The sequence below is a fragment of the Heliangelus exortis genome, chromosome 2 (genome assembly GCF_036169615.1).
Source record: "Heliangelus exortis chromosome 2, bHelExo1.hap1, whole genome shotgun sequence".
Taxonomy (NCBI): domain Eukaryota; kingdom Metazoa; phylum Chordata; class Aves; order Apodiformes; family Trochilidae; genus Heliangelus; species Heliangelus exortis.
Window position 1 is genome coordinate 102,062,539 of NC_092423.1, and position 10,103 is coordinate 102,072,641.

Below are 10,103 nucleotides of genomic sequence, written 5' to 3' on the forward strand. Positions count from 1 at the left end.
GTGATAAAAGATCATCACTTTGATTGCTAAGTAGGTAGGCAAGGTAAATTCTCCTAACGCTTTTCAGCTTTCAGTAGCCAAGAGAATGAGATGTGGAAGGACACAGGCATGCTAAGAACTTAGGGAACAACTTCCCTTTTTCTTGGTATTCAGGACAACAGCATCATGCAATTCTTGCTTGCTTCAAACCCATTTCCCCACTTGTTGCCAGCATAAAAACTTAGCAATCAGGAACACAAACTTTTGACATGAGAATATTGCTACAAAATGATCAATATTAAAAAAAAATAAAAGCTGTGCATGATACCTGCCTAAGAGCCATAAATGTTTTCTGCTGGTTATTAAGTACAAATATGTTCCCCATTTCTTTGGCTAACTAGTAACACCAGGGTTTTGAAGTGATGTCTAACATTAAAATATGTGTACAGCTGTATTTCTGAAGACACCAGCACATACTGCTAGGAGCCTTTCAGAACCAGGACACTGAACAGAACATTAAGAAACTGAGGTTTTGAGCTTGATATGCATATGTAAATAAAATAATTAACATGCCTGCATTTGTAAATGCATACTAGAAATGTCATTCTTAAAAAAAAAAGAAAAGGTATTTTATTTATATAGCAATCTTTATTTCAAAATGGCATTAGTTACAAAAATGTAAAAATCCAGCTAAACCAGAAACATTGAGATTTTTTTCCTGGACTATCAAGTCCATAGATCTTTGTCCCCATATCCTTTCCCTCAGTATTCTCCCCACTTCCAGTCTGATTATACAGGTGCAAATGTGCCTAAGTGGCCTGGAGTAGATAATACATTGAGAAAGGCAAAAGCTGTAAAGCTAAATGCATGCAACGAGTTCTATCAGGAAGAAACCCTCAAAAATAAACATAAATGTGAAGTAGAGATCATCCGCAGGGATTCGGATTTGCTCAGTCATCCTTGTCTTTTGCTCCATGTTTCAGGATACGTGTGAATTCAATGTAATTGAAATTCCCCTTTTTGTCAATGGGTGCCTCTCTGTACAGCTCATCTACCTCTTCATCTGTGAACCTGTCTCCCATTGTTGTCAGCAGCTCTCGCAGGTAATCTTCTTGGATGAACCCTACAACATAATGCAAGAGATGATTAAGAGAAAGTTTTACATTCATCTGCTAATAGATGGGTGATTTCTTCCTTTGAATTGTTTCAGTAAGAGACCTACAGTCTTTGTTGCTACATGAAAACAAGGCTGCTAAAGCCTATTAATATAATTACTGTATAATTAGAAGTATTCAATCAAATCAAGCCTCTTAGTCACAGAACCACAGAATTCTCATGGCTGGAAAGACCTCAAGATCAAAAAGTTCAACTGCTAGCCCAGAAAAAAAACCCACTATACCCACTAGAGCATGTCCTTGATTTCCATGGCCTTGCTTCTTCAAGTAAAGGCCATTTTATAATTTGTCTGTTGTTTCAAAGAAAAAGAAAAAACATGTATATATACACACACTGACAAATTCATATCAGACCTTCTTTGTACCATCAGGGCTACACTCCCAGTATACTGAGAGCCTTCTAACAACTCTATGTTTTACACAAAGGAGAATCATTTGTGCAGAACATTCCTTATGAAAAACCACTAAAAAAAAAAAAAAAAAGGAACTTGACTACCAATGTTTAACAAGTGCACAAAACATAGATCAATTTAAAGTCTTTGAAATATTTCAAATTTACCTAAAATTTGACAGAACTCAGATTTACTACACTGGTTGTAAAGAATACATTTTTTGCACTGTTTGTTAAACAAGCAGCTTTATATAACTTGTGGTAACTCATTCAACTTAACTTCCATCAGCTCTTTTCTGAGTCACACAAGTTTTCTTGCATTAATTCTTCCTGTCCATTAAGTGCAGCTTAACAAAGGGAAGGTGGACACAAGTTGCTGACAGAAAACCCCTTCTTCAGAAAAGCACAACAGCTTTGAAGATGAGGATTTCCCTTATACAAGTTGCACCTGATCCAAATTTTAAGTTAGGAAAACTTTAAGACCATGGTTTCCAATCAACATCTTGATTTGTAACATGCTTTCCTGCCATCTAGAACAACACAACTGAAGTTTGGGATTTTAAGTTGTATAGTGCTTGAAAAGGTAATTTCAGCTGCTGAAGATACATGGTATGATTTTTAGTTTGCAGAAATCACAACTTTGAGTTAATAAATTAATGACAATTCTACAAATTCAAGTATTTATTATTACAAAAGTAGGCAGAAGTAATACACATAGATTGATATTTTACCCACATACCTGTTGCTTCTTCATCAAAGCAAGCAAAAGCATTCCTGATTACATCTTCTGGGTCTGTGCCATTTAACTTCTCACCAAACATTGTGAGGAACATCGTGAAGTTTATGGGTCCTGGAGCCTCATTCATCATGGCATCTAGGTATTCATCTGTTGGATTCTTTCCTACAAATAAATATACATCTATCTTTGAAAAGTATCAAGATCAGCTATATGAGCAAAATAATTAATTTTTAAAAAGAGCATTTTAATAACATTTAGTCACACCTGAGTCATGGCAACAAATCTCAGAACAATGGGTTAGCAAGTGTTGTATTATTCTATTTATACATGACAGAATTATCAGCTATATCACTAAGTGTGAGAACCCCCTTCCCTTTCTCAGACATTACCAAGGGAGGCGAGCATATCATGCAAGTCCTCTTTGTCAATGAAGCCATCCCTGTTCTGGTCAATCATGTTGAAGGCCTCCTTGAATTCCTGAATCTGTGACTGATCAAACATTGCAAATACATTGGAAGTGGCACGCTGAGGGCGCTTCTTGGTGGTCTTCGTCTTTGCCCTTTTGCTCGACATGTTGGCTGCTGGTTCTAGGGAGAGAGAAAGGTACCAAATTTTAGCCTTATTAGACCAGATTATCAGTAATTGGGGAAGGAATTTTGTATTCCTTTATCCGTGGCATGTTATAAGCAAATATCCTAAAGTACTTTTTTTTTTTTTTTTTTTTAAAATCTTCTGCTCTATTTTTTTTCATTCAAAATTCAGTTACTATTAAACATAATGTCTTCCAGGTTTCTGAGATTGGCACTGTAGGCCAATAGCAATCTACATTGAAAAAAAAAAAATAAAAAAAATCAAATAGTAGTTCTTGAAATGAACTTTTATTGCTGGTTCAGTACACTACCTCCATCTTCCACAAATTAAGATGACTACATACTATTCAGTTTAGGAGACTCTGTTGACCCTACCACATAGGATATTGGCTGCTAACCTAGTATGTAGTGGTTAAATAAATCAACCAGTTATGCAAAACTAGCTTTTTTTTGGGGGGGGGGGGGGGGGGGAAAGACTCAAATGTATTCTGGTTTACACTCTGAATAGCATTTTGTTAGAATAAGAGCAGCAAGTCTCAGGACACAGGTTGACCCTGACAGGAGCCTAATGTTTTTGTGAAGGTTACTGCATGGTGCTAGGACAGGGAGAGAGATCTGCCAAAGAATCCCTTATAGAGTTCTTCACCAAAGTCAACCAGAGGACTCTGTGTTAGGAAAAGGACACTAACTTGGTTCAAAAGCACTATTTTCTTACACAAAGAAACACAGTACATATGCCAGCATGTTTTTGTTTGAATTAATGACATAATAGTTCTAAAAATCTGAAGATTGTTTCTTTTAGGTCAGCAACCTTTAAAAACATTTGTATATTCTCATAGAATACATAGTTCCATGTATCACAAATATACAAATTTCACTGCTTCCCTTGAGCAGTCAAGAAATAAGCACAGTAGTTTATGTTCTAACACCCATAATCAGGGTAGAAGTAAGGCTTTCAAGGTAATTGCTTCTGTTTAGCTGGGAAGATATATTTAGTGTTCAGCTACAGTGGATAGCACACACGCTAAAAGCCGAGTCATTCACCGAAATACAAAGACCTCCTCAACATTGCCACTGGATTAAAGACAGACCCTGTTTAATGTTGCTTCAAAAAGTCTATGCTTAAAAGTCTATGCACCTCTGTGCTTAGGTTTTATCTGTGCAAGCAATCCATGCTGCTATGATCTTTTATTATGCCGAAAACAACTGTTCAGCAAACCAGCTTCCTTCTATCCCGGATTTTGAATTTTACAGGAAGCACCTGCAGCAAGTGTCCTGAAGGAAGACAAATCTAAGCTTCAGCTGTAGTGAGAATGCCAACATTTTGAAATTTACACTAAGTACCCCATTTTGTAACTTAAAAAAAAAAAAATCTGATCAGAAATGCAATTCCAATCACAGTCACAGCATAGTTCTAACAGTTTCTTAGAGAACTTTGTCAAAGTTACTGTATTTTCTGCTAAAAAATACAGTAAAATTAAGCAAAATAACTCCTTCACATAGTCCAATCCCCTACTCAGGCAAAAACCAAATCTCTTTTTTTAATTAAACAAAAGGCATTTTACCTTGCTTTTTATCAGATATGTTACACGCTGCACCGAGCATCTGGATCATAAAAGGATATTCCATGGTTACGTCCTTCTCAGTCTGTCTACGAGCCTTACTGATTTTCTCCTGCTAATTCCACACTTTTAAATCCTATGTGCATATACAACCTTCTTCTGACGTATAAAACAAGTGATTACGTCCTGAACTAAAAATAGCCTATGAAATGCAACTGCACATCATTCAGCAACACTGAAGTTCTCTTCATTGCATTCACTAACCACAAGCTAACTGAGATGTCTGGACTCCAACACCATTTAAACAAATAAATATGAACTCCTGACAACGAGATATTTATGAAGACAGCTGACAATAAAGGTGGTTTGCTTTCAAGCTGCAGTCAAGGGTTGTACAAAACTTCAATCTTTTACTTAATGAGGGTTTTTACCGAGGTAAGGAAATGTTAAATTCTGAATTATCGATTGAAAGTGCCACTGCCCAAAATAGTCAAACAATCTCTCAATAACTGTTCTCTGAAGTAATTCAGAGTTTTTGGGATATGGCCCATTCAAAGTTAACTAAAAATTTTACTTTATACAGGAGACATCTTGTATAAACAATAATATTAGAAGGGCTGGACCAGATGATCTTTGAAGTCCCTTCCAACCTGACATTCTACAATTTGATTTTGTAAGGCAGTGCTCCTAGCAAGTCCCTACCTGCCATTCTATCAGGTGCAATTCTAATTGAGAGAAGACAACAAAACCAGACTACTGCCAACTCTAGCTACACGATAGGAAAAAAGCCTCTTTTTAACAACTATGCTCCCAAAATTGCCATATCAGAATACTGTACTAGAGAAGATGAAAAATTTGCCCATGCTTGTGTTACTATTTTCTGTTTCTCTCAACCAGGAGTGGGAGGCAGCCATACAGAATACAGAAGGCACAACTCACACTTGAAGAAACCTGTCAGCCTGCACACAGAAAAACATTAGGTATCGAGATCATAGAGCCTTTCAGTACAAGTTTGGTGTAGCTATGCATGACACACTGCACTCAACTCTGGAAAACTCTATTAGAAAGAAGGCTATAAACTAGAATGTGTTCAGAAAAAACAAGGATATTAATCAAGTTAGCCAAAGAAATCCACTTAGAATGAAAAAGTTTGAAGCATTTACACGTAGGTGTTACCTCTCTGTGTACAACAATGAAAAATGTAATGAGAAAGAGCTTACCTCACTTGAGTCAAATACTGGACCCACTAATTTTAGAGAAAATAGGATTTATTCTGATAAACCCACCAGGTCATTTATTTGAAAAGAAAATGTTTTTATAATTGAAATAGGGCAAGTATAGGGTGAAAATAGAATTTTAAAAGATGAATGTAGAAATATTCATTCAACAGTACCAGTCAGGACTGACAGATTTAATATATGCTGTATAATGTTATGATGGACTGAATGTCTGGGCCTTGTTTTGGAAACTGTCCCAGAAACTTCAAATATATAGTCTTGCCTGTAAGACTGACTATCAGATACTTCCAAAAACATGGCCTTTATTTGGAAAGACTTTCACATAATTAAAAAAATTGACAAATTGAACTCACTGGGCTAGAGTAGTAATAGAACTATGCTGCTTGGACATGTACATTCATTTGCTTAGTTGAGCAAGAGCAAGGGGCATCAAACTACAGAATCACAGGAAGTCATCTTTTGCTCCATACCTCTGGGAAAAAGATAAACCCTAAGAGACAAAACTGAGCAACTACAGAACTCAGACAAGATATGAAACTTTACAATGCACTAACAATGGTGCAAGTTGGATCTGTTTCGGGTCAGTGACCAGAAGTAAAGCTTCAGAGAACAGCCTCGTGTTCCAGCAGTGGTTTTGTAGTGACTGAGAATGTGTATCACTTAAAACAAAACAAAAAACCCCACCATAAACCAAAAAGCACAATAAAACCCACACCCGGTAAAGTCTCTACATAAAATTTAGTACTGACTAACATTTCAACACTGCCAATTATTTGGGAACTTTATAAAACTAGGCTATGATGGTCACCTCTTAAATGACCAAATTCAAAAGTCATCCTCAAAGCTACTTCCCAAGTTCTGACCATGGAATCAATTCAAGCATCCGGTACCACCACTCTTCCATCACAGCCTGGGTAGTAGCAGGAAGAGGTAAGTCCAAGGCAGCCCATCAGATCTATGGCAAAGCTCAATAAAGTACAGATTACACTTAAATAAAAAACCCTAACAAACTATGCAATCGCATCTTGTCTTTAAGGCCACCCTAACGCACTCCACATGAGTAAGTTTTCCTAAATCTTTGTAACAGAAGTCAAACTTGCCTCAAAATCTAGTTCTGGTAACTCAACAAAGCTTCTGTCTATAAATTACAGCATGGAAACCAATATTATATTCCTAACAGCTTTGGTACAGCCATAGCAACAGTAGCCCTCAGCAGGCACGGACAGACTCACGACCTCTCCTGCTCTCGCAACCTCTTCAAGAGACTTCAAGAGCTGCCCTTCCCCTGCTCCAACCATGTCAGGGAAGTGGCTGCAAAGGGCCGATGGGGCCGGGAGGCAGCCGATCCCCTCGGACAAAGCGGTGGTGCCAGAGGGAGCTGCTGCCGGTGCCCACGGTCAGACCCCACCGCCCAGCGCACAGGGCGGGCCAATGACCACCACCCAGCCAGGTGTCCCCCGCTCCGGCCCCAGCCGCGCAGGGCGGCTCCCGGGTAACGGAGAGGCACGCATGGCTCCAGCGGCAACGGGGAAGCGGAGGCCGAGGGTGGGCTGCCCCTCAGGGGGTGACGCCGCAAGCGACCCCCGGCCCGACTCCTTAGGCGGCCCCGCCCCATACGCTGCCCCCGGCCCCTAAGCCTCTCGTTGGTCCACGGCTCCAGACGCCGCGGGCGGCCGCCGAGACTCCCATTTTCCCCCTCTGCGCCAGCGCCTCACCTGAGGGTTACGGGAAGCGGGTCCTGGTCCGATCGCAACAGCCGCGGCTTGGGCAGAAACGGCGCTTCCGGAGAGCGAGCGGCCACCGCCCCGCCGGCCCAGAGGAAGGAAGGCGTGGGCGAGACCATCTCCGCGGAGAGGAGGGGGGAGGTGGCTCTTCGCTACCCCGACGAGGCGGCACAAACCGCGCCGAGAGGGTGAAGAGCTTCGGAGGTGATTGCTTATTTTGCAATCACAATTATTTTGCGTTTTCGCTCGGGGTCTCTCTGCCCTTCGTAGACGAAAAGCGTCAAGACTCCTTGTCTCGGCGTCCGCCCCGTTCTGTGTCCCCCGACTGAGCGGAGAGTTGGTGCAGCGCGGTGCAGTCACCGCATTCCACGAGCGAGGGAGCGCCGCGTCTGCCCTAATAAGGCAACGGCGGGAGTTTCCTGCTCGCGCCATGGGTGGGGCCGTTATCACCTCTCCCTCTGCCCCGCCCGGCACGGTGCTTGGGGGTGGCCGCGTCCCCTTGTCCCCTGGGGTCCGCACAGCCCTCCCGGTTCCCGTGGCGTCACAACTACTGTTCAAACCCCCGGTACCGCCTCTCCTGGAGGTGTTCTATTTGTTTTGGTTTGGTTTTTTACATTTAAGTTGTAATTGCCTCATAAAACGCCACAGGCCTGAGCGTTTCCCGTTTTCTGACAGAAAAATCAACCGCGTTAGCTGTTGACTGTCCAGGATGTCCTTGGTGGTGCAGAGGAGCCAGTAACCCATTTAATAAAATGCTAAAGTAAATTTTACTGGACTGCCATACAATGCATCAGGTTGTTGCTCATTAAGTGATGGAGCTGGTATGTCTGGAAGGTTGTTTTTAAGAAATTAATTATGTGCCTGTTTTGGGTTCAGAGATGATAAGGCTGCTTATCTGGCCTGGCTTATGAAGGAAACAGGCTTCTGCTGGTTTGTGGTCTATATGTCATCCCACCTGGGAATAATTTTTACCTGCCTTGGCCAATGCCAGCAGGTGCAGCAGGTAGCCAGAGGCCTCAGGTGTATTAGAATCATAGAATCATAGAATTGGCTGGGTTGGAAGGGACCTCAGAGATCATCAAGTCCAACCCTTGATCCACTACTGCTGCGGTTATCAGACCATGGCACTGAGTGCCGCGGTCTTAAGTATCTCCAGGGACAGAGAATCCACCACTTCCCGGGGCAGCCCATTCCAATGTCTGATCACCCTCTCAGTAAAGAAATTCTTTCTAATGTCCAACCTAAACCTCCCCTGGCACAACTTGAGACCGTGCCCTCTTGTCTTGCTGAGAGTTGCCTGGGAAAAGAGACCAACCCCCACGTGGCTACCCCCTCCTTTCAGGGAGTTGTAGAGAGTGATGAGGTCTCCTCTGAGCCTCCTCTTCTCCAGGCTGAACAGCCCCAGCTCCCTCAGCTTCTCCTCATAGGATCTGTGCTCGAGTCCCTTCACCAGCCCAGTTGCCCTACTTTGGACCTGCTCCAGGACCTCGATATCCTTTCTGAACTGAGGGGCCCAGAACTGGACACAGGACTCGAGGTGTGGCCTCACCAACGCTGAGTACAGGGGCAGAATCACTTCCTTGGACCTGCTGGCCACAATGTTCCTGATACAGGCCAGGATGCCATTGGCCTTCTTGGCTACCTGGGCACACCTGGGCACAATTAAAGTCTACTTTGCTGAGAGAAATAGGAGTTCTGAACAGAGTGAACTGTCCCCTCCCGAGAAGCATTTGAAACGAGGTTGCTCAAAGCCCCATCCAGCCGGGCCTAGTGGGAGGTGTCCCTGCCTGTGGCAGGGGAGTTGAACCCAGATGCTCTTTCAGGTCCCTTCCAGCCCAGACCACTCCGTGAATCTGTGATGGGGCAGCCCAGGCAGGGAGCAGGCAGGCAGCTATGTGGGGCTGTGTGCTGCTGGGCTACCCTGGCTGGGGGAGAAGGTTGCTGGGGGAGCACCAGGAGCTGCTGAGGCAGGGAAAAGGTCTCCCTCTTTAACGGTTTTCGCCTGTGCTGGTGCCACCTGCAATATTTTTCATTGATGAGGAAGCAGGGTGGCTCCTGTCACACCTGTGTTTCCCTCCTGCTCTGGTGGGACACTGCAGGCCTCCTGCTTGGGATGAGGTTTTTGCATGGCAGCAGGCAGCCCCTGACCTCCAGCACACACGTTTCTGAGACAACCTGTCCTCTTGTGACCCAGAAATGGGTATGCCTCGTGATACATATGAAACTAGTGCCTGTTATGAATCACCGTTTTAAATCTTTTTTTCTTATGTTTCCAGAGTCCAATACTTCTGCTGGAGTCAGTGGCAAAACTGATGCATAATTTGGCAGAGTTAACCTTGATAAGAGAAGGAAGGGGGATTTTGATCTGTTAGAGGTTGCATTTTTATCCCACAGTGAAATAAATAATTTTCCATAAAAATGTTCCTTCAAAACCTGATACAATGTTAACTCAGTCATTTGCATTTATTTTAATGACATATTCTAAAATAGTTTTTTAGCTTATCCCAAATTGAAATAAATGTACAAATAAATGAACAATCAAAAGGTAAAATGTAAATAACATATATAGGAAGACCTGTCATAACAAGCCTTTGTACCTGAGATCTGTGTCTGAAGTGTCAGGATATGAGCAGCAGCCAGGTTTAATATTTAACATAATGAGCAATACCTAACATATTGCCTAAGCACAGATGATTTCAGCCTTG

General features: G+C 42.4%; 1 protein-coding gene across 3 annotated transcripts; it reads right to left on the minus strand.

Annotated features, from left to right (window-relative positions):
- Window positions 1-607: 607 nt before the first annotated feature.
- LOC139793093 (myosin regulatory light chain 2, smooth muscle minor isoform) lies at window positions 608-7,780 on the minus strand. 3 transcript variants are annotated; one of them, XM_071737235.1, is made up of 4 exons: window positions 7,390-7,780; window positions 2,674-2,871; window positions 2,285-2,446; window positions 608-1,102 (listed from the first exon to the last, which is right to left on the minus strand). In XM_071737235.1, the coding sequence occupies exons 2-4, from the start codon at window positions 2,855-2,857 to the stop codon at window positions 930-932; spliced, it is 519 nt and encodes a 172-aa protein (XP_071593336.1). In that variant the 5' UTR covers window positions 2,858-2,871; window positions 7,390-7,780; the 3' UTR covers window positions 608-929. The 3 variants fall into 3 exon arrangements, with proteins under 3 accessions (XP_071593336.1, XP_071593337.1, XP_071593335.1); XM_071737236.1 differs by lacking the exon at window positions 7,390-7,780 and adding an exon at window positions 6,775-6,926; XM_071737234.1 differs by lacking the exon at window positions 7,390-7,780 and adding an exon at window positions 4,440-4,587.
- Between the last annotated feature and the right edge of the window lie 2,323 nt (window positions 7,781-10,103).